Here is a 25,154-nt window from a genome sequence, read left to right as displayed (position 1 = left end):
CACCAAGCCCATATATGGGTTCTATGTTAATAAGGGGCCGACTATTTGTCATTGATATGCTTGGTAAGGGGTGGGAATTTTGCATAGAGGGTAGATATTTTTTCAGTTACATCTGCTAAACCAAATATATTTTCATTAAAAATATACGCCTAAATATATTTTCCACAAAAATAAAATCTTGCTACAATATCTTTTTCGTAGCTGACAATTTCTTTTGCTTATTGAAGTCTGGAGCATGATTATTTTTTTCAGTTATTTTTCGGGGACAATCTTTTTTTTTCAACAATATCCCTGTCCCCTACAACAACCGAGGATAAAAAAGCCTCGCTATTTTTATGCAAAAACTTTACAATATAAAAAGTTACAGTCGTTTTATTAGTCATACATAGGTAGGTATGGCTTCAGGCCAGGTTTTGCATTGCCTGTTTTGAAAGTCCACGATAGCGACAGAATCAGACAAATCAAAGCACCGAAAGAATAATCAACGACAAAAAACCCGATTCATTACTGACTGGCCTGCCATCAGGACAAAGCGCCAGGTGTCGCGCGACAGCCGCAGGGTATGTGAAAATATGTTTATGACGTAAATCCAGCACGTGAAGAACAAGCAACACCATCTGTCTCTGTATGAAGTCTGCACACGCACAGAAATATTGTAACAGCGTTTGGTTTGGAAGATATTGGTGAAAGCAGGAACTATGAAGACTGTCGCTATACTTATGCTTGCACTGTTCACTTTGGTGGCAGGTAGGTGTTGTATAAGAAATACAGAGTAAGTGAGTGAGTTGGGTTTAACGCCGCTTTTAACAGTATTCCAGTTGTATCACGGCCTGTCAGCTTAATGTGGGAGGAAAGCCCCAAGTGATGCAGGCCTCAGACGTTTACCACTTCGGTGAAACCCACGAGCACGGGTATGGTGCTGACAAACCTAGAAACATAATCGGGGCGAACCGGGATTCGAACCCACAATCATAGGTTTCTGGCGTGCCCAAGGGACGCAACTCTGCACAGGGAATCGCGGCGCCTTAGACCACTGGGCCAACCGTGCCCCCAGAACTAGAGATATTTGCTCGCCCAAAGACTGCTTTTCAAGACAGAATATGTAAAGTTTGTAAATAACCCCACCTTTCTCTTTAATGTTAACCATGGGAATCTATATCTATATCATTCTCTATATATGCATCTTGTTATTTTATACATATTTAAATTTATGAGCTGTGTGTGTCATAGTCCTTGTGGCAGACATTGTATACTTTTAATAATTGAATATTTGTATTGTCACACTTGCGTTTTACACTGTGTGGCACTTTAATATGTGAGTGAGTGAGTGAGTGAGTGAGTATGTTTTACGACGTTTTAGCAATATTCCAGCAATATCACGGCGGGGGACACCAGAAATGGGCTTCACACATTGTACCCATGTCGGGAATCGAACCCGGGTCATCGGCGTGACGAACGAACGCTTTAACCACTAGGCTACCCGACAATCATAGTGGGATACATGATAAATGTTTTCAATTTTAATTGAATGGAAAGGCCTCAAAACTATTTTGTTGACAAGTCATATCTCAGCAACACATGTTGCATTGTCTAGAATTGAAACCAACAATTATGGCACTGACACAATGGCTTGACGGAATGGCATAAAATGTGGTAACAATCTACAGTGTTTACAATCTAAAGTATGAATATTTTACACATAATATTTACATTAATCAAACAATTATTCATATAATAATAGAGTCAATGAATAGTCAATAAAATGTTATTTAACCACCCAGTTTTAGGTTTAAAATAAAGAAGACAATAACATGAGTTTGTTTGTATGCCACTTTTAGCAATATTCCAGCAATATCGCGGCGGGGGACCACCAGAAATGGGCTTCACACATTGTATCCATGTCAGGAATCGAAACCTGGTCTTCGGCTTGACGAGCGAACGCTTTAACCACTAGGCTACCCGAACGCCCAGAAGACAATAATATTCGTCAAATAAATGGCAGCGCCAATAAGTAACAGGCCCTAGAAGGATGTCCAGAATGTTGCTTTGTTGAATATCTCGAAAGAGACCTGTCTCTGTACTTTAATCCAGAATAGTGTCGGAAGCTGGCAGAAATTCGGTGCATCCAAATAAATATCCAAACCAGAGCTGGTTCGTAGATTATAAACTAGTCAGGTCGCAAAGATGCATCGTCTCGCCCGCGTATCGACTTTCGAGAAGCTGTCCAATCCCAAAACTTCTTGAAAGATCAAGCCTGTCATGTCCGTGTGCAAAAAGGGCAGATAACTCTAGTTCTAGTACAAAACCATTCTGGAAAGCTCGACCGGTTGACCACGACAGCACTTGATATACCTTCTCTAGTTGTGCTGCCATTGACCAGTACTACAAATTGATACCCATCTGTTTCTACCGCCACTAATGTTACTCACACAAAACACCTGATTAATTTTCTATGACAGGCGATAGCTTCATGATTACATTGTATGTAATCATTCTATTCTAGGAAAACAGCAGTGCCCGTATGGAATACCAGTCGTCAACTGTTATGTCAACCCATGCGAGTTTGCCCGTTGCCCAAGAATTCCTGCCGCACGCTGCGTGTATGTATTTCTGGTAGACTGATTGCACTGTATTATGGGTACGGTATATTGATATGACGCTGTATCCCCATTCGTCACTACTCGCCCCTTTCCGTAACCTGCAAGAAGACTCGTCCCCCTTCATTCGTCACTACTCGCCCCTTTCCGTAACCTGCAAGAAGACTCGTCATTCGGCTTGTCCCGGAATAACACGAGTTGGACACGAATGGCTGTATCCCATGATGCTACATTGGTAACCTAGCCAACGGATATATTCTTTCTCACTTCCACAGAAAGCATGCTCAATCTGTCAGAATGGAATCTCACCCAACCTAGTACCCACTGGAATAAATAATGAGCCTAACACATACAAATATACCTTGCCCAAAAAGACCCCACATAACCTGTGTTTCTGTGTAAAGTGGGACCAAAGAGTTGAGTTGAGTTTAACGCCGCTTTTAACAGTATTCCAGTTATATCATGGCGTGTCAGCTTAATGTTGGAGGAAAGTCTCATGTGATAAATGTCTTAGACGTCTACCACTTCGATGAAACCCACGAGTACGGGTATGGTGCTGACAAACCTAGAAACATAATCGGGGCAAACCGGGATTTGAACCCACAATCATAGGTTTCTGGCATGCCCAAGGGACGCAACTCTGCACAGCGAATCCGGCGCCTTAGAGTACTGGGCCACCCGTGCCCCCAAAACGCCTACAAAAATCTCATAAGTTTTACTTGCCGAACATGGCAACCCAACCAGCTAGTCTGGTAATGTTGTTATGTGGAGCGTTAGAGGTATTATAGGATAGTAGTCGTTTTGAAGACCAATGTCGGAAATGACAGAAACTGGGATCGTTGTTTTCGAATGATAAGTTAATCCCACAAGAGGAATTGGCATGAACAGCCATATGTATAAGTGTGCACGATAGAATAGACCATTGAATAGTGTGATATGTTCAGTTATGTTTTTCATGGTGGTCAACCCTAAGGACGACCATTTCCTATATTTCCCCCTCAACCCTATCGATCTGATATTTCACCAAACACCATCATTGATGTTATTGTTTTGCTGATTAGTTCTTATAGTTCAAAGGCAGGTGTATTCCCATTAATGTCATTACTCATTTAGCCTTGAGGTCGACACTCGCATTAATTTGGCAACGCATTAATTTCATAATGTACAGTATTCATATATTATTTAACAAATTTCTGTTTCCAGGCCCAATTACTGCGGAGGCTGCAATGCTGATTGGTTCGTGAACAAACGTCGAGTGACCTGTTAAAAATATAGCAGGTAAACTAAACCCGTCAGTACGGACCCTGTTATACCGGAAACCCCCCCCGTACTGTTGGCTGAGTCATTTCATGAAAATATTGGTAGCAGATGCTGCGAGAGCAAGGTGCTGACCATCTTCCCAAGGCAAGAGAGTTAACTGACTACAAAAGTCCAGTTTCCACCCTTGCCGAACAAGGCTGGTATTATGGAGTTAAATTTTGGCTGGACTAACGAGTCTATGCATAGTCCAATCAAAATCGGACTCTGAAATCGAAATCCGGTTCGTATATTGTCATGCAGATTTCGGTCGATTGCAGGATTTGCAAAGCGTGTGCACCGCTAACTCGTTGTAAACAAATATTTTCTAAATCTTTCCATGTTTTTAATCAAGGTGCTCACGTGATTTAATGCACTTCGCGATGTAAGACTCGTTTTATCACAATATAGATCTTGATCATCAATCAGATCGTCTTGACTGGGCGCCGCCGTTTTGTTTGAAGCAAATGCAAGAGATACGAGAGCATGAATCTGAATGGTCCATATGAGAGGCATAGAAGGGACATAACTCGTACTAGCCACTGATGGCGCTAGGATCGAGCCCAGGAAGTCCAGCCTTGTTCGGACTTTTATAGTCAGTTAACTCACTTGCCTTGGGAAGATGGGTGCTGACTGACGCCGAGGCGCCTGTCTACCAACAGAGAAGGAATAGACAACCGACAGTGCACGTCTCACTTACGCCACGCCCGATACATACGATGACCTAGACGTCTAATGCCACCTCTATGGCTGCGTTTGCGTCAGTAACTAAGATCAGCGCCTCTCGAGGAGCCGTGGTGTCCTGCATGATGCGACGAGCGCCTTCCACCGACGCCTTTTCCAAATGTTTCTCACAGCACTTGAGGGGCGGTCGGGTAGCCTTGTGGTTAAAGCGTTCGCTCGTCACGCCGAAGAGTCGGGTTCGATTCCCAACATGGGTACAATGTGTGAAGCCCGTTTCTGGTGTCCCCCGCCGTCATATTGCTGGAATATTGCTAAAAGCGGCGTAAAACCATATTCACTCACTCACAGCACTTGAACCATGATATCATTTTTCGCTTCCGCCCAGCCCTTACTGAAATGCTGTAGCCATATTTGAAGCAAGTCTAGATTTTGTCTGAATATCCGATCTCACTGGGGCTCCTTTTCAAGTTACATGTAGTTGTTAGTTTATAGCACTGTTATATATTTTCAGTGACTAAGAGTTAGCCTTTGCCTTTTCCCAACAAGACTCCTTGTCGCTTCAGATATAACTGGGGGCACGGGAGGCCCAGTCGTCTAAGGCGCCGCGATTCGCAGTGCAGAGTTGCGTCCCTTGGGCACGCCAGAAACCTATGATTGTAGCTTCAAACCCCGGTTCGCCCCGATTATGTTTCTAGGTTTGTTAGCACCATACCCGTGCTCGTGGGTTTCACCGAAGTGGTAAACGTCTGAGACCTGCATCACTTCGAGCTTTCCTCCCACATTAAGCTGACACGCTGTGATATTTCGGAATACTGTTAAAAGCGGCGTTAAACACAACTCACTCACTCACTCAGATATCACTGGGCTGGGTACACCCTTGGATGCATCAGTTGGATAATGGTGGTCAACCTTACTTCCTTTATGGTGCCTTCCCTCTGATAGTCTTCCTGGACAGATGCCCCTAGAAGCACCTTGTGACAGGCGGAAGGCCTACTCCAAGAAGTCAATGGACAAGGGATGGAGCAGGGAACCCCAAGACAGGTCTTGCCTCCTCTCTCCCTGGAGAAGCACCTGTTGAGGTGGTCTTGTGGATGCTTTTACAGCGGTCTGCCCTTTGCTGGCGCTTCCCTGTGGCTACGCTCGGTGTGGCGCATCAACTGGCCTCCCGCTTCTTCAAGGCCTGCACTTTTGACTGGTGTGCTTCTTCCTCCGCCTGTACCTCGCGTGGCGCCTCCCCTTGCGCTTGATGCTCCTCCGTTCTTCAAGACATGTGAGTTAACTGGTGTATCCCAAGACGTCAGAAGATGCCATTTTACTATCGGTGGGCTTTGCTGTGTCAAGGTTCCTCGGGGAAAGGGTGAATATCATGGGATCATTCACCATTGCCTGGAGCGGACTAGCTTAGAAGACGCCAACTGGAAGCAGTCAGTCCTGGGGGAGTTGTTACAACAACCTTGGTCGGCACCGGACAGTGACACGATGGCAATCCCATGGGAAGGTCTACATGCGTAACCGTTTCTACTGCAAGCTCTACTCAGACGCAAATGGTCAACCTGGTTTTGGAAGGACCTTATTGGCCCCTTCTCTGGATTTCCCGATACAGAAAGCGTTCCAGAATGCCCCGTCCTCGATATCGAACACTAGGCCATGTTACGCCCCCAGTCGTTTGTGTTGCAGGCAGGGCATCGCCAATGACTTCTGCAACTGCGTCGTGGCTTGGTCACAGTGCTGTGACAGTGGCTAGTACCGTCATACTGACCACAGCCATGACACCTGCTGCTCAGGTTGCTCCTTTGCTAAGGTTCCACTTTAAATACTTGGTGCAGTTGTTGGCACTCCGGAGCCTCGCGCGCCTCTGTTTCACCGTGCGACTTGTTAAATGTCAGTCCTCCTCTTGTGGTTGCGCCTGAGGTGGCTCTTGCCCTTGTGATAGCGCCTCCCCTAGCGTCTACAGAGCCTCCCCTGGCGTCTACAGAGCCTCCCCTAGCGTCTACAGAGCCTCCCCTGGCATCTACAGAGCCTCCCCTAGCGTCTACAGAGCCTCCCCTAGCGTCTACAGAGCCTCCCCTGGCGTCTACAGCGCCTCCCCTGGCGTCTACAGCGCCTCCCCTAGCGTCTACAGAGCCTCCCCTGGCGTCTACAGGGCCTCCCCTGGCGTCAACAGAGCCTCCCCTAGCGTCTACAGAGCCTCCCCTGGCGTCTACAGAGCCTCCCCTGGCGTCTACAGAGCCTCCCCTGGCGTCTACAGAGCCTCCCCTGGCGTCTACAGAGCCTCCCCTGGCGTCTACAGAGCCTCCCCTGGCGTCTACAGAGCCTCCCCTGGCGTCTACAGCGCCTCCCCTGGCGTCTACAGAGCCTCCCCTGGCGTCTACAGAGCCTCCCCTGGCGTCTACAGCGCCTCCCCTGGCGTCTACAGAGCCTCCCCTGGCGTCAACAGAGCCTCCCCTGGCGTCTACAGCGCCTCCCCTGGCGTCTACAGCGCCTCCCCTGGCGTCTACAGAGCCTCCCCTGGCGTCAACAGAGCCTCCCCTGGCGTCTACAGCGCCTCTATCTACATGTTGACTCTTACCGCAGCTGTAGCATTGGAGAGATCATGTTCAGCACACATGCATATCCAGGACCTAATGAGGTCCCCATGGAAAGGTGCATTTAGGATTAAAGTGCCTGGGATTTCATCAGCAAACCACAGAACATGTACTCATTCACTGCCCACACTACAAAACACACAGAACAACACTCCAAAACTCACTAAACTCAAACCCCGAATTAACTTTATTGACAATTTTAAACCCACAAAATAACACGTCCAACTTTAAAGCCCTAGGCAAATACCTAATCACAACAGACTTAATCAATCGCATATAAACTCTCCAAAAATATACATATTATTTAATAGGAAAAACTCACAAACTCCAACAACATCCACACATCCCTTAATCTCTCCACCCCCTGGCATACATTCCAAATCTCCAAATTTCAAAAATTCATCTACAAGCTTTTCTCTTAAAGCCCCCAATCGAATTGCAAAATACTTCCGTCCCTTTCGGCAAATACATTAAATGGCCTGGCGGGCCCGTGTGCGACATAAGTTCGCAGTCGGAAAGCGCACGTAAAATCTCCAACTTGAGTAAGTAAGTAAGATCAGCAATTGAGCCAAGAGGATCGCCTATTTACCATCAGGACAATGAAGACTTGAAAACTTGTCCTTATACCCAGTCGACCAGTGAAGATCGGGGTTAGAATAAAACCTCTCTTCATATGTCCACCATTTCTAAACGCTATAATCATTAAGAAGAGAATTTTTTATGCCAACTTCTTAATTATGAGGAACACAACGTTTCAGAAGACATGCTTACTCCTTTATCATGTCACTTCACCTGATGAGGAAGTAAGTAATATATATTCATAAACGTTGTGTTCCTCATTATAAAGAAGTTGCCATCCAAAATGTCTTTTCCTTATTTGTATCACTTGACAATAATCTTCGGTTTATTCAAATTATTTCATGCCAAGAATGTTTACAGAGATTTTCAAGTACAGTTATCTTTATCTGCAGTAGTGAACACGTGTCGATTAATAGAAGAGGTAACAGTAATGCATTGTCCACCCTCTCTTTCCATAAGGGTTCATGACTTGTTTGAAAATATAATAAAAACTTGTGGACTTAAAACACATCCTTGACGGGTGCCAATAACAATGTTTAAAGGTTCTATCACAAGCAGATAAATTATTAAACATTAATGTCATTTTATCCAGAAAATTACCCTTCACACTGTGAATGTAGTAGACATATCTACAGTAGACAGTAGAGAGTCAAATACCTTTGAAAAGTCAATAAAGAGGCATTAAAATCTGTCCCTTTTCTTACCGATGTATTTTTTAAGTCTAACCTGCAATGAAAACATGTTGTCAATAGTGAATCACTGAGCCCTAAACCAGCTTGTTGTTTATTAATAATATTATGATACTCACACCAGTTATGTAGACGGCTGTTCAAAATAGACGTTAATACTTGACAGGTTGAGTCTATGAAAGAAATACCTCTATTGGTGACATGTATCAACCAAGTCATCGAGTCTGACCACCCGATCCCGTTAGTCGCCTCTTACGACAAGCAAAGTCGCCATCTACGGAAAGCATGGGTTGCTGAAGACCAATATAACAAGAGTCCCAGTACTCTAAATTTTCCTGTTTGTGACATAAGAGAAGTTAGTGTTATAAATGCCTAAACCATTTTAAATGTTTCCCACGTTTCTAAAACGAGGCTGTTCTATGCAACATTTCTTTCATTTCTTTCGTCCCGAAATCGTTTCCGGAGCGTAACTCAGAAACCGTTATATATTTCTCTACGAAACTTTGCATGTCTATCAGACTCATGCTGAACTGGTGCCTTTTGCTATTTAGGAATTTTACAAATTTTAATTTTTTACGTTTCCATGGCAACAAGTTGGACTTAGCTTCTATGAGGGTGCTGTTCCTTTCCGGAGCGTATTCAAAAACCGTTAAATAATTTCTTACAAAACTTTGCATGTCTACTAGGCACATACTGAACTGGTGCCTTTTGCTATTTAGCAGTTTTATAAATGTTTATTTTAGAATTTCCATTGCAGCTATTTTGACATGGCCTATGAGAAATGTTGGGTCAGTTACCTGGTTTGGGACCATAACGTGTTGAAATGGCGGGGGATATAGAAGACTTCGTCGACTATACGCTTGTTTCATCTAAAATTAAACACGTTGCACGAATACAATGGTACCTCGCTTACGCCCACCATTCCTTTCTTTTGCAGGTGAACTGGATACGGGCATCCTCATCACTAGAGTACAAGACATGGTATGCATCAACGATGCTCATTAAACTATATCACTGTGTTTTGGTCGTTGTTTATGCTTTCTTCAGTGTGATAACACCAAACGTATGTAGGTACATTCGCTGTTAGCGACAGGGTTATCCAATGGTCTCAGCTCCTAAATTCCATGTGCAAAGTTACCCCCCTTAGTTACATCCGTGAGTTCGAATCACAGGTTGGACCCGGTTATGATCCTTGGTCTGTTTGCATTATGTCTCCAGTAAACGTCCTTGACCAACATGGCATGTGAAGATCCGGGGTAGAATAGGTCTTCAGCAACCCATGCTTGCCGTAAAGGCGACTATGCTTACCGAAAAAGACGACTATGCTTATCGTAAGAGGCGTCTAATGGGATTGGGTGGTCAGGCTCGCTGACTTGGTTGATGCAGGTCATCGGTCCCAATTGCGTGGATCGATGCTCATCATATCAATCACTGGTTTGTCTAGTTCAAACTCGATTATGAGTAGATTGCCTTTACACCAAATGAAACATAATTCTTTGCTTAGGTGTAAGGGGCACAGTAATGACCTGGTATGACGTCATAACGCTCTACTACGCATGACGATATTGGCATTTCTTTGCCATTTCCTAACTTCAACGTGGGATGGTTCTCGTTCGACCAGTCACTTTGTATCGAGATTAGATATTTATTCATCTGCAGCTAACAAACTAGATTTGTTTTATCTAAAAACTATGAGCCTGAATAGCTGTGTAACAAAAACACCTCTCAACAATGTATCAACAGGCTGAAGCATAATTATTTCAAGAATTTTCGGGGACAATTTCTTTTTTTTTCAATACAATCCCAGCCTCTCTAAAGATGACTATTTTGGTCATAAGCAAATGTTGAGTGGAATATGAGTGAGTTAATTGGGTTTGACGCCGCTGAAACAGTATTCCAGTTATATCACTGCGTGTCAACTTAATGTGGAGGAAAGTCCGAAATGATGCAGGTCTCAGACGTTTACCATTTTGGTGAAACCCACGAGCTCGGTTATGGTGCTGACAAACCTAAAACCATAATCGGAGCGGACCGGGATTCGAACCAATCATAGATGCCTGATGTGCCCAAGGGACACAACTATGAACATCGAATTGCGGCGCCTCCAACGACCTGGCCAAACGTTGACCAAGGTGTAACCCAATTTAACCTCAGTTGACCAATGTTAACACACTTTAACTGATAACTAGTGTATGATATAAGTTTGCTTAGGTTTGTAGGATGTTTTAATCAAGTTTTTTTATGTTCTTATGTACAATATTCCAGCTATATGACGTCGGTCTGTAAAATATTTGAGTCTGGACATGACAATCCAGTGATTGACATCATGAGCATCGATCAAGGCAGTTGAGATCGATGACATGCATAAATGCGAATATGTGAACATATCTTGCCGAACCGGTGGCACCCGTCACAAACACATGCAAAGGCAAGTTAGTTGGTCATCTAAAAATACACGGATACACGGCGGACAAGATAGAACTGAGATCTGCATCACTTTTGCCACTGGTGCGTCTATTTGGAACTGTCCTTGTGGATAGAATTAAATGCGTTGTTGATAAATTCATAATAGTTTGGTTCCGCCTTATTTGACATCCCTAAGGAATCTGAATAGTCCATGCCTATTAAGAATTGCTTGTCGGTGGATTCTTACTGAATTCGGTGGTCAGGCCCGTTGACTTAATTGATACATGACTCCGCGTCCCAATTGCGTAGATCGATGCTCATGATATCAATCACTGGGTTGTTTGGTTGTTTGGATTATTTGGAGACCGCCGTCGTATAGCTGGAATGTTGCTGAGTGTAGCGTCAAACGCTAAACAAACATTTGTATCTATGATGTCAGAGTTCAATCCTTAGGTATATTGCCAAATATATACTGTAACAGATAATTGTGTCTGAGTTAGTAGGTGAGGGAATTATTGTTTGAATGACCAGACTTAAGCCTGTTCGGACTGCGACTCCAAACCTTGTTGCTACGATCTGCACGCACAAGGCCTAAGCCTCACAGAGAAGGGGAGGGATAGTGAAATCTTTTATTGTGGACATGGTGTGTTAATTTATTGGTGTCATAGAGGTATATCCACAAAACACTTTAAACAATTAAGCAAATTGTTTCGCTGTGTCAAGTCAGTGAAACAAGCAGGGGTCCTGGACTTTGGAAAGCGGACGAGCGTGAGAAACGTACTTTGTATGTGAGGCTTAGAACTATCAATCTACCCTCGTACATGTAATAAAACATCCTGGAAAGGTCATAGTAATTTAATTAATAGATGCTTATCCCCGTCGGCCTCACAACCAACCATTCCATCGCATCTTGAATATTTCTCCCACCATCAGTCGAAATATCGTTTTGCCGCGTTTTTGTGATTATAATGCAATCAACCAAGACAAATAAACAACTGTGACGGTTGTGTACGTCCGGGGGCTATAACAAATTCGTGACTGGTGCAGTCGACTTCTCTCTGCCTGTTTCTAATGAGCGCCTGTCATTCCAATATCATGTCTGGGTTGGGAAAAGAAACTTTGGAAAAACAAGTTGTGAAATAGACTTGTCAGGACGTGAACCATTCCATCCAGTAAACAGCTACAAAGGGGTACTGAACAATATGAGTGAGTGAGTGAGTTTGGTTTTACGCCGCTTTTAGCAATATTCCAGGAATATCACGAAGGGGGACACCAGAAATGGGCGTCACACATTGTACCCATGTCGGGAATCGAACCCCGGTCTTCGGCGTGACGAGCGAACGCTTTAACCACCAGGGTACCCGACCGCCCCCTGAACAATATGAAAAAAACATGAACATCGAATGTTAATATTTTTGCCCAAAACTACATCACATGGTAGTATCTTAAAGACATGTCTGTGTAAAGAAAACAAAATTCTTCTTAAACAGGGTTGTCTCTCAATATCTTGGATGGCTGCTGCTCGTGAACGAAATAAATAATTCATTTCACAATACCATGTTTACACAAACATACATTTTGTTCCAAATTAGGTCCTGTGTAGGGTGAGATGGTAATGCGATTGTTGCCATTCTAGCTCCTCATGACAGCTTGGGTTGAATACTCCCCAGGGAGCTGAGAATGAAAATTGAGTGCACTCTGATCCATTGGCCAGGGTAATAATAATGTGACGCTTTGAGGATGCTTTGGGTGTGGATTTGGTACACATTACTATTCTTATATTGTTTTTTTTTCAGAAATAACTACTGTTGCACAGCTCACTGGCAGGTTTTATAAAGTTCCTTAAGATCTGGGGTTAAAATAGGTCTTCAGCAACCCATGGTTGCCGTAAATGGCGACTATGTTGTCGTAAGAGGCGACTAACGGGATCGGGTGGTCAGGCTCGCTGACTTGGTTGATGCATGTCATCGATCACAATTGCGTGGATCGATGCTCATGATGTCAATCACTAAACAACTAGATGTCTGGTCCAGACTCGATTATTTACAGACCGTCGTCATATAGCTGGTATATTTCTGAGTGTGGCGTTAAACAACAAACAAACATTAATTCAAACACTTTTATACGTCTATTTGAACATGCGCCAGTCTCCATCCTGTGTTGTTTTCATTTGTGACTTGCATAACAGAGTGACGCTATTTTGGAGATGAATGAGGTGCCCCAAGGCACGTCTGGATTGGAGTGATGGAGGAAGACATTAAACACACGAAGATGACATTGAATGTCAACTGTGAAGGCGGACTTCAGACTTAAAACACATCTGTGACGTCATTCTATTGTTTGACCGCTCCATTATTTTTCAGGAATGGAGAGTTGCTTGTCAACTGTACATTATCTTGAAGCATCATTATTTTCAACTACAGAATATTTTGTCAAAGTGTAAAAGTAGGGATGAGTTTTAAGTAGGGGAATATCCTCGTAACTCTCCATTCCTTTAAAATAATGGGCTTCGGCCCCTGCGGGACCTCTGCTCCATTATTTTTTAGGAATGGAGAGTTACTCAGACATTCCCCTATACATAAGTGGGCCTTGGTAGATCTATCTCAGCTCTATTGTCATGAACAACCCGTGAAAAGTCAAATAATGGAGATGGTTTTGTCTTTACGGTATCAATACTGTTCAGTCTTAAAATGGTAAAAACCCTGCCTGGGATAGAACATATTAACTATACGCGCGCTGTGTGTGGTTGGGTATTTTTAAACAGTATTTCTTGGTACATATTATTAATTATTAAATTCCAAAGTATTTCTCATCTTAGCAATAAGTGAGTTTTTTCATAAATGTTTGGAATTAATTACTTATAGTAATACAAGCGATAAATTTACAACTAAAACGGCTCAAGACACAGAAGCGTTGAATTCATATCATCTTTTGAATTGAAATGGTTCATATTTTATAAGTTGCATGTCCCTTTCAATGATATTGCGCATCAACATAAAAGTCGACATACCTGGGGCTACAGTAAACATGTAATACGTCAGCAGGTGGAACATATAAATGTCTTACGAGAGTATAAATATTTCAAACCACACGAGTGGCACAGTGCTTGAACGTCCTGAGACATCACACGTACACGGCAAAACAGTAAAACATGAAGATCTCTTTGTTGGTCCTGGTCCTTCTATTCGCCACCGTTTCGGGTAAGTGAATCACAATATTAATGATCGTTTGACTCAGACACCTTGTGATGACGATTTAGATTTATAAATTTAATTTAGTTGTACAATATATGAGTATTACTAATTTTAACGGGGAACACGGGTGGCCAAGTCGTCTAAGGCGCCGCGATTCGCTGTGCAGAGGTGCGTACCTTGGGCACGCCAGGACCTTATGATCGTTGGTTCGAATCCCGGTTCGCCCCGATTATGTTTCTATGTTTGTCAGCACCATACCCGTGCTCGTGGGTTTCACCGAAGTGGTAAACGTCTGAGACCTGCATCACTTCGGGCTTTCCTCCCACATTAAGCTGACACGCCGTGATATAACTGGAATACTGGTGCCTTATCCATATGGTGTCCGTTTATGTCAAATATGTGTTGTGGATAAAAATATTACAGTTTGGCTCCTCCGTTAATTATTTTGGGCTCCCCGCAAAAAGCAGATTGGTCGGTCGCTGAGTTGAGAATAAATGTTGGAGTATGTGCGTTTAGTAGCTTCGTTTCTTTGTTCCGTAGGAACATCACCATTATTTCTTGTTCTGCTTTCATTGCAGGGTCATTATATGGAAGGTGTCCTCCTCACCTACCAAGAGTGAATTGTCTTGTTGATCCTTGCCTGTTTGCCACATGTCCAGTTTATCCTGATGCAAGATGCGTGTAAGTATACCCTCTTACGTGTAATGATACCCTGAACATATTACCTGTCTATAATGTGAGTGTTTGAGTGAGTGAGTGAGTGAGTGAGTGAGCACGATTTCATGCTTATATAATCGGATTGAATCAAGGATCAAACTCACGATCAGCGGACCCCGTCGGCACCTCGTCCCCCTGGACCACCATCCCAAGCGGTCACGTTATGGCTGAAATACTGCCGTTGTGACTTTCAATTTTAACTGGCTCACCCAATTTGAGATATCCCTGTACTATATGAATTAACGACGAGTTACCACACCACAATAATACAACAATATCTCGGCGACATGTCCAGTCGAACCAGTGGTTGATATTGTGAGCACCCGCCTACTTCTGCGGCTACGATGGCACACTATTAGCCAGATTACAAGATACTTTGTCAAACGAAACACCGTTTGGACATGGCCGTATATATTGAGAGCCATCTTTCTTTTCTGCCGTGTTTTGTATGTGCAATGGAGTAGCTGTTCCTTAATAAAAGAACTTCTGTATATGTCAAATTTTTTAATTTGTTTCCTTTTCAGAAGCAACTACTGTGGAGGTTGTAATGCGCACTGGTATATCGGCGACCGCCGGGTGAACTGCCAATAAACCATAGCATCATTTTCATGCATGAGAAATAAATAAAATTAAAAGGAATTACTTATTAAGACCATGAACAAATTCACAAGTGTCATTTTCTACCACTGCATTACGGGTAGCAGTTAATAAGTCGTCACTCGGCAATGTTCAAATGCGATTATTTAAAAAATTAAAGACCAAAGTCGAGAAGCCAAAAGCTTTTACAGTTATCTGCCTTTTCGAAAGCACAATATAATCATTTCCTTTAGAATAAACATATAAAGAGGTGATTCAATCTGAATTTGAGTATTGTTTTTATCGTTGCTGCTGCCGCTGCTGAGGATGATGGCGAGGGTGTTGGATGTTATATCAGCGCCTCTTGTAGTTCTGTTCTGGAACTCAGGATAAGATGGCGTTATTCCACTAACATTTGTTTGTTTGTTGTTTAACGTCGAATTCAGTAAATTTACAGCTACACGACGGCGGTCTGTAAATAATCCAGTCTAGGCCAGACAATCCAGTGATTGACATCATGAGCATACATCCGCGCAATTGGGATACGATGACATGCACAAACCAAGTCACCGAGCCTGACCACCCGATCCCGTTAGTCACTTCGTACGACAAACATAGACGCCTTTTACAGCAAGCATGGTTTGCTGAAGACCTATTCCAACCCGGATCTTCGAGTCTATTTCACTAATAGTTCCAGCTAATGTCATACGAACTCGCGGCTGTTGTGTGTACTACTTGATATCTTATCAACTATTCATAGACAGTATAGAAGGCAACTGGCGAACATGGTGAGGTGGACCCGTGAAGATCCGGGGTGGAATAGGTCTTCAGCAAACCATGCTTGCCGTAAAAGGCGACTTCAACGAACATGGTGAGGTGAGGAGAGGTGAGGTGAAAGGGGGTTTAACGTTGCGTCAGGATTATTGCATTTATACAGCGACGTGCATGCGCGTCCGTTCGTGCGTGTGTGCGTGTGTGCGTGGCTAATTGTACTCGTCAAGACTAAATGCCGGTTTATAGTGCTAGACTACATGCCACAGTTTAACATGAATACCTCACTCAGACACAGTATACTGACTCCGAGCTGACCAGTCCTTGTTTTAGCCCCTTAATGCCGAGCGCCAGGCAGGGTAACAACAAGTACCATGTTTTGACGCGGCCGGGGATCGAACCACCGACCTTCCACTCGCCGTGCAGACATCCTATCTACTAGACCACAGTCGATGAACATATTATTCACGTATTAAGATATAACGTTTAATAAAAGTTCATGGACAATTCATATACACTGTCAAAGCAATTAACAATTAAACGTAACGATTGTTATTGTTTAAAACAAAAGCTACCATCTTAATGTAAGTAGAACATAAGTAGAAATAAGGTCGTAGACCCATGGGGTACAACAACACTGTTTCTTGTGCTTCATTTGGATTTAACCAACTCTCCATGTGAACAGAAATAAGTCGTTGAATTGGACGTCTTCACTGGGTCACACAAAGGGGCGATCCCCGAGTCTCGTGTAGCTTCCCGTGAATCTATGCTGTCTTTCTTGTATATACGACTAGTCTCCCTCCAGCTGAACACCTAGTTCGACTAGTCATAATCAGTACTTCTGAAATCAAGCTTGTGAAGGTCCTTTTCTAGTAAAAACTCACATACGTCGGCTATCTAGCCTGTGCAGTCGATATGACGATCATTTAAGGCCAATCATATGCATCCCATATCTCGTTAGCGCCACAAGTATATCTAACCATCTTCCCGCGGCAAGTGGGTTAAATGACTGCTACAGTCCAGTTTCCACCGTTGCCGAACTCGGCTGGCATTTCTGGGCTTGATCGCAGCGCCACCAGTGGCTTTTACGAGTCATGTCCTTCTACGTATCTCGTATTGACCAATCAGATTCCACCTCTCATATTACTTGCTTTACTTCAAACAAAATGGCGGCGCCCCGTCAAGACGATCTGATCGCATTCGTCACCACTCGACCCTTTCCGTAGCTTGCAAGAAGACGGCTTGTCCCGGAATAACACGAGTTGGTCACGAATGAATCTGATCGATAATCAAAATCTACGCTCGTATATTGTGATAAAACGTTTCTTACTTCGCGAAGTGCATCAAATCACTTTAGCGCCTTGATTAAAAACATGAAAAGATTTGGAAAATATCTGTTGACGCCGAGTTGGCAGTACACATGCTTTACAAATCCTGCAATCAATCGAAATCCGCACGGCAGTTTACGAACTGGATGTCAATTTCGTTACGCGACTTTGTATGGACTCGTTAGTCCAGCCAAGATATAACTCCATAATTCCAGCCTAGTTCGGCACGGGTGGAAACTGGACTTTTATAGTCAGTTAACTCCCTTGCTCCGGGAAGATGATATCTAACAGCCATTCACTCACTCACTCACTCTAGACCGCCCGCCCGCTCGCCAGCACACCCGCCAACCAACTCACCCATCCATCCACCCACCCACCCGCTCAGTCGGTCATTCACTCAATCAGTAAAGCTTATGCACGCACATATGTCAACCTGTCTTGATTCACGTGCCGGTATACACGTCGAGGCAACCACAGAGGAGGGTTACCTTGTAAACTAAAGTATGTGTCGCTACGACTTCCCAGGCGAGTCAGGCCAGTCAAGTTTAAACACACAGGCACAGATAGATAAGGTGCATTAATATTGAAGCATGATATATTTTCCGTGTCAGCGCCACGTAGTCACTCAGTGAGACATTTGCACACACCGTTATCATTGCAATGTGGGGCTGTAGACAGTTACTGCACTCGTGGTGCATGCTCTGAAGCAACCGACACTCCCGGCACTGGTGGAAAACGGCGACACATTCCTAGCCACATTGCCCAAGGTAAGTTTGTACCGAGTGGACATAGCCATTCGTCACCACTCGCCCCTTTCCGTAACCTGCAAGAAGACACAAGAGTCGCTATTCGGCTTGTCCCGGATGTGGAGTTGGTCACGAATGTGGAGATAACCTAACCTCGTGAGCCACCAAACCAGACGCGTGGAGATAAGAATTCATGTGAAGTGGGATTTAAGGTCGCGTTCAAGATTATTGCACTTACATTGCGACTTGCATGCACGTGTGACTGCGTGCGTGCGTGCGTGCGTGCGTGAGTGCGTGCGTGTGAGTGTGTGTGTGTGGATGGTTGTGGTAGTTCGGACTAATGCATGTGCTAGCCTACTGAGATATATCATGCCGCTGTTCAACATGAATACCCCACTCAGACACAGTATATTGACTCCGAGCCGACCAGTCCTTGTTCTAGTCCGTGTTTACCCGGGCACAGGGAACAACAAGTACCATCTCTTAACATCGTCTCGTTAACGTTATACGCGGCCGGTAATCGAACCACTCCGGGCAGAGGAGACTATAAACTAGACCATGGAAGCGGTCGTGTTCAACAGCTCTCTAATAAACAAAGCTTTCGATAAACTAAGCTTTCCTTGTTTCCACGAGTGAGTGGTGCACATAGAGCCCCCCAACCCACCCCACCCCCGCCCCACGCCATCCCCGCCCCCAAGTTATGTATTAGGTGAAAGTGAAATATTTCTATAAAGGAACACTCAGGTATGAGGTATCTTAATTACAGGTAGGCTGGTGAAGCTGAGAAGGGAGTAAGAATGGAAAAGGGGTAATTGTTTTATTAAACAAAATATTAATGATTTATGGTCTCAAAGAGAGACTTGTTGATCATTTTCGGATCGACTTCAACAGACAACAGGGCCTACCCTACAAAGTGTTCGTATGCCAGAACTAGATTATCTTGAATTGTATAAACAGGAATATGACAGGATTATTGATTATTTTGGTTATTTCATAATTGATAATTTATTACGAATTTTCAAAATAACTGCCACGTCTTACAAGCTGGTACTCACATGTCATCGTATCCCAGTTGTGTAGCTCCATGCTCATGATGTCAAGCACTGGAGTGTCTGTTCCTGACTCCTGAATCATACAGTGAGTGAGTGAGTGAGTTGAGTTTAATGCCGCTTTTAACAGTATTCCAGTTATATCACGGCTGCTTTATGTGGGGAGTCCAAACGAATTATCGGAGGAGCCAAACTGTAATGTTTTTATCCACAACACATATTTGACATAAACGGACACAGAAACCATGTGGACAAGGCACCACCAACTTCTATACAAACAAACAAACAAACAAACCCTTGCCTCGGGAAGATGCACAATAGGGACACACACCATTAAGTTGTTTAAAGCGCTGTACTTTGCTGCGCAGTGTTCCTTAGATGCTAGGATTTATTGGGTTCGAAGCCAAGATGATTAATATTGTATATTACACGCACAGTAGAATAAATGTCGATGACCAGCGTTAATTCTGTTTTTTTTACACATATCTCAGATACGGTTAAAACTAGCACGAAGACGGCTCACTCTTTCTGTCAGATGTACATCGTATACACGCCCATTCGTGACCACTCGTGCCACTCAAGATTAGGCCAAGTAGCGACTCGAGCCCCTGCCCCGGCTATTTGGTCCAACGGCATATCTTAAAACATAGTCAGCTTATACCACATTCGCTATGGCTTTGTAAGTTTGCATAGATATTTTCTAAATATAACACGGTTGCCATTAACAACCACTTGTTATTCAATATGGTAAAACAATTCAGACTTTTGTCACTTTGCCATATTATTAGACATATCTATCATTTAAAATATATATGTATTTTGTTTCAGCTGCAAAACCAGACATTTAATTAATTAAAATCATGAGCCTGAATATCTTTGTAAGAAAAACACCTTGCAACAATGTAATTTTTGTTGCAGACTTTTTTTTATCAGTCTGAAGCATAATTATCTCTTTAAAGAATTTTCAGGGAGAATTAAGCTTTGGGAAAAACTTTTAAAAAGCCCAAACAGACCCCATAGACCTTTACCCCACCCCCAGAATATTAAATGGTCGGTCCCTTAAGGAGGTATTTTTTTTAACCAAAGTACTTCTACCCATTCGTGTTTTGTGACTCGTTTGTCGTATTTTCTCACATTGACATATTATGTAGTAAAGATTCTTCTTGTAGTTTACATACAACAAGGGGCGAGTGGTGTGGAATGATCCACGCCCAGTCAGCTTTGGAACCTGTCCAAAATGGCGCTTGTTGCTGCAAAGAAGACTAGCTCGGCGCTCAGCATACGAAATCTGGACGCAGCGCAGAAAATATGGGACTACATGAAACTCAACCAGTCTCTCACACAGGTAGGATCTCACTTCACCTTACGAGTAAACAACGTGAGAGTTGTTTACTCGTTGTCCATACCAGGGCCCCGTTCATGAAAATGACCGTAGAGCCAAGACGATCGTAACTCACATACTTTAAGATAGACTTACGACAGTCGTAGCGCAACGATCACGTTGTGGAACGGGCCCGACATTCGGATGACGTTTATGACCAACTGTCACCAGTCGTCAAATATCAAACAAATATTTAGATCACTTGGTGTTGCGGTAGTAAGCAGACTAGGTGAGGTGGGGTACGACTGACATCGAGTCCTTATAAAATTGAGAAAAAGAGGCCAAAGGATATTGACCCTGGAATGTCAAATATGTGATAAATCATGTATAAAAACAACCAAAAACATGGAAAATGTACTTTCAAGTAGCTGTTGAGTCGCTGAAATGTGAAGCGAAAATGCCAAAAACTAAAATGGAAAATGTCAAAAACCAAAACGACAAGGTCAAAAACTTAAATGAAAATGTCAAAAACAAAAACGAAAATGTCAAAAACTAAAATGAAACTACAGAAAATTATTACCACCGCGGTGATAATATTCACACCGCGGTGATAATCTTTTTCTGTATTTTCATTTTAGTTTTTGACATTTTCGCTTTTGTTTTTGACATTTTCATTTTAGTTTTTGACATTTTCGTTTCACTTTTCAGCAATTCAATATCTTCTTTACACATGATTTATCACATATTTGTAAGACAAATCGTGTTAATTTGCAAAAGGTTACGATAAAAGTAAGTGAAATATCAAAATATGGAAAAACAGACTCCATGTCCCTTATGGGCCACCGTAGTTATGAGAGCTCTGAATTGAGAACCTCAACATATAGTGCTAAAATTTCCGTTTTTGCCAACCAATTGCAGAGTGATGTCATCATAGCATTGGGCAGCAATGATCTGAGAGTAGCGGAAGTGGCCTCTGACCTGTTCCTAAGGGGCATGGCGGACTGGATCGTCATGTCTGGAAAAAGTGGATTGTTGACAAAAGGTAAAATTTAAATACTGTATATGTCAAAATTAATAGATCCTTATCCCCCGTATGCCAATTCTAATTGGCCTGACATTGGCCTCTACTCCACACATTGGAGTTATTAGATTCCCTGATTAGCTTTGTGATCACAGTGTTGGCTCTTCACGCTGAAGACAAGGGTTCGACTCCCCATATGGTCGCATGTCCATCGAGATCAGAGTAAGCGGCAAAGGAAGTGACACCAAACGTGTTATATTCAACAATATAAAAGTTCCAGATCAATGATTTTTCGTTCCCAAAAGATTTTCGTTTGTTTGGTTGTTTGTTGTGTCACGCCGCACTCGAGGCTGGACCAAAACAATCCAGTGATTGGCAACATGAGCATCGATCTACGCGAATTGTATACGATGACATGCATCAACCACGTCAGCGAGCCAGGCTACCCGATCCCGTTAGTCGCTTCTTGCGGCAAGCATGGGTTGCTAAAGACCAATTCTAACCCAGATCTTCACAGGATTCCAAAATATTTTACCAACCATTATGAAGGTCCAAACAGGGTGTTTGGTGGGATAAGTGGGATGGAATTAAATCCTCACATCACGCGTGTCCTGCAAAACAAACTGTTTCCTAACTTTATGTTCAGTATGAGAGTTCATAGTTGATTGTGTTTTTACAGACAGCTTCCAAGAGTGAAGCAGTACTAAGAGTAACAGTACCTATCTGTTTAGGACACAGCTGGACAAAGAGGATATAGAACCTATTCTCAGAGGTTTATCAGGAATAAGTATGGTGCATGGGTAATTTAAAGTGAAGGAAATCTTGCACGTTATACCAGGCCGCAGTTTGACAGTGAGTGAGTGAGTTTGAGTTTACGTCGCTTTTAGCAATATTCCAGCAATATCACGGCGGGGGACACCAGAAATGGGCTTCAAACATTGTACCCATGTCGGGAATCGAACCCGGATTTGCGGCGTGACGAGCGAACGCTTTTATCACTAGGCTCCCGACCGCCCCAGTTTGACAGTAGATACCCCATTCACATACATTATACTGTCTCCGAGCCGAGCTGTTCATGTTTTATCTCCTTAATACCGAGCGTCATACATTGTAACAACAAGTACCTTCTCTTAATATCTTATGGTGTAAAGCGACCGGTGATCGAACAACCTTCCTTGAGGCAGTGCACGTGTTATGTAAAAACAGTTATGGATCATCCGAGCGGTTGTGTACTCTAGCGTATAAAGCGTTAACTCGAGACAATAACTATTCGTTTTCAAATCCATACATGAATCACTGCGATATCACTGGAATATTTTTCATAGCGGTGAAAAATCTAACTCACTCATTAACATTAAGGCCATATCGAGAAAGATATTTGCCTCTTGTGTTAAAGTGAGTGAATAGTGTTTAACGCCGCATCAGCAATAACAGACTGACTACCCATAAGTTCATAATAATAATCTTTTAAATAGGAAAATGGCCGAAGTCGGAGGCGGAGATGTTTCTCGACGTAGCCACCAGGAAAGGAGTGCCAGGGGATCGCATCATTGTGGAAAATCAGTCAACAAACAGTGGAGAAAATGCCAGGTTTACTTACGCCCTCTTAACGATGAGAAACATAACAGTAGAGTCGCTCATTCTGGTCCAGAAACCGTTCATGGAACGTCGAGCCTACGCCACCTTTATGAAGCAATGGCCTCGACCGTGTAACATCATGGTGACGTCACAGAACACTTCCATGATGGATTATCCGAACAGTGACGTAGGGACACTTGCTGACGTCATATCCGTGTTGGTCGGGGATATGCAGAGGTTGCCGCTGTATGCAGAGCGAGGTTTCCAGATTGTCCAGGAGATACCGCCTGATGTGTGGGAAGCCTACAATGTACTTGTGGAGAGTGGGTGGTTTGGGTCACATCTGATTTAATGACATAAGGTGATGCAGCTGTCCCTACAGTGATTTATAATTATTTATTTTAAGAAATATAGGACTCGTTGTAGAGTACTTTATTTCTTATATGATATATCAACATTATGTACCACCTCTTAATGATAGTGATAAGATGTACAAGCTTTAAAAAATGTTTTCCCGTATTGAAATAATGACGACTCTCTCAATAGAAATCCATTTTATGCATTTATGTGGGTATTTCCCTCATAATCTCACGATCCTCACGTCGATTTCCTGTACCTTTTCTCCCAATACCGATTGTCATATCTCTCCCGTTTTTGGATGCGATCGTTCGGCCACCGCGTTTATCTGCGTTGCCCAGCTACATCTATGGGGAACAACTCACTAGACACTCCCCTCTAAAAAATAACGTCATTCAATATATGATGTCATCAAATTGCGAGCGCATGTTCGAATCTCCAGAAATGACGTCATGACAGAACAGTTCTAATTTCGAGCATCCATACATTTCAGAATGCCTTGTTTGTGCATGACAGTCCTTAACCCTCAGAATAAACTCACCTATGAAATATTCAGAATCACCAGCACCTTGAAATTCCCACACATGTCCGAAGCCACGAGAATATAACATATTCTTAAAGCAGAAATCCATGTATTCCTGCCAACGACATCAAACCTAACTAACATATCGTAACACCGTTTTGGAAATCTCTCTTGAGACATATTAAGAAGCTTAAACCAGTATCTTAAACATCTTGTATAAGAATCAATATAAATACCATATCGGCCACATTCTCCGAGCACTGCAATATTTGTAGATTTGGAACTAATACCCCAAAACAGATTTACAAAACTTCGCTTGGAAACGTTAGAGAAACAACCATATATGAACACCCCAAATCTCTGAACCATATAAAATAATAGGTTTAATTTAGAGATCTTTAATCTTAAAGAGTCGAACATTTTAAACAACACTTCAGGGGCGATATTTTGAAGTTTATAACTGAGCTGTTTTATAGGAATTAAAGCTTTACTTGCCTTCAAAACTAATGTCTGAACTGTTCTCGTCCAACACAGCCTGTTTGAAAATATAATACCCAAATAACTGTAATATGTTGAAACCTTGAAAGGTATATGCCCCAGTTTCCATTTCTCGTAGTTCCTTAACTTACCACCATTACGAAAAACTAAGATATCAGTTTTATCCATGTTAATTTTTAGACCCCATTTGTTACAAAATTTGTGTAAAACGTCAATCTTCTTCTGTAGTTAAAGAACTGAATCTGCACAAATCCGCATATAAGCGAAGAACCAATTCCAGTAAATCCTCATGTACAAATATCCCTCTACCACCACACTGCTGGATGTTCTCTTCCAACTGATTTATAAATAACGAAAACAAAAGAGGACTTAAAACGCAACCTTGTCGTACACCACTGAGACTGTTAAAATAATCTGAGATGCTACTCTTTGAAATTTTAACACAAGCAAGAGTTTTAGAATAAATGTCCTGTGTGATAGGAAATATTTTCCCATGAATTCAATTTGAATGCAGAACAAGCCAAAGAAGATCCCTTTTAACAGAGTCGAAAGCTTTCTGAAAGTCTACGAACATACAGTAAAATCTTCCTTTTGACTTAGACAAATATTTCTGCACTAATGTTTGAAGAATAAACATGT

General features: G+C 42.8%; 1 protein-coding gene and 2 long non-coding RNA genes across 3 annotated transcripts; all 3 read left to right on the top strand.

The window, feature by feature from the left end:
- Positions 1-658: 658 nt before the first annotated feature.
- On the top strand, positions 659-9,443 carry LOC139465508 (uncharacterized). Its single transcript, XR_011653169.1, has 4 exons — positions 659-747; positions 2,504-2,600; positions 3,801-3,875; positions 9,368-9,443. It is a non-coding gene; the product is annotated as an uncharacterized lncRNA (long non-coding RNA).
- Positions 9,444-13,929: 4,486 nt separating this feature from the next.
- LOC139465266 (uncharacterized) lies at positions 13,930-15,586 on the top strand. Its single transcript, XR_011653163.1, has 3 exons — positions 13,930-14,036; positions 14,609-14,711; positions 15,272-15,586. It is a non-coding gene; the product is annotated as an uncharacterized lncRNA (long non-coding RNA).
- A 2,552-nt stretch (positions 15,587-18,138) lies between these two features.
- LOC139465264 (uncharacterized protein SCO4629-like) lies at positions 18,139-23,492 on the top strand. The gene is made up of 4 exons (XM_071246944.1): positions 18,139-18,189; positions 20,387-20,562; positions 21,457-21,580; positions 23,035-23,492. The coding sequence occupies exons 2-4, from the start codon at positions 20,455-20,457 to the stop codon at positions 23,487-23,489; spliced, it is 687 nt and encodes a 228-aa protein (XP_071103045.1). The 5' UTR covers positions 18,139-18,189; positions 20,387-20,454; the 3' UTR covers positions 23,490-23,492.
- Positions 23,493-25,154: the final 1,662 nt, after the last annotated feature.

The sequence above is a fragment of the Haliotis cracherodii genome, unplaced genomic scaffold (genome assembly GCF_022045235.1).
Source record: "Haliotis cracherodii isolate W230 unplaced genomic scaffold, xgHalCrac1.p SCAF_18, whole genome shotgun sequence".
Classification (NCBI taxonomy): Eukaryota; Metazoa; Mollusca; class Gastropoda; order Lepetellida; family Haliotidae; genus Haliotis; species Haliotis cracherodii.
The sequence above is the reverse complement of the archived record's forward strand: the minus strand, read 5'-3'. Positions and strand labels throughout refer to the sequence as shown.

Excerpts from the sequence above, each read along its gene's own strand:
- LOC139465264 (XM_071246944.1), top strand. The coding sequence starts at position 20,455 with ATGGCGCTTGTTGCTGCAAAGAAGACTAGCTCGGCGCTCAGCATACGA. Across the intron at positions 20,563-21,456 it reads TCAACCAGTCTCTCACACAG|AGTGATGTCATCATAGCATT; the intron begins GTAGGATCTCAC and ends AACCAATTGCAG. Across the intron at positions 21,581-23,034 it reads AAGTGGATTGTTGACAAAAG|GAAAATGGCCGAAGTCGGAG; the intron begins GTAAAATTTAAA and ends TCTTTTAAATAG.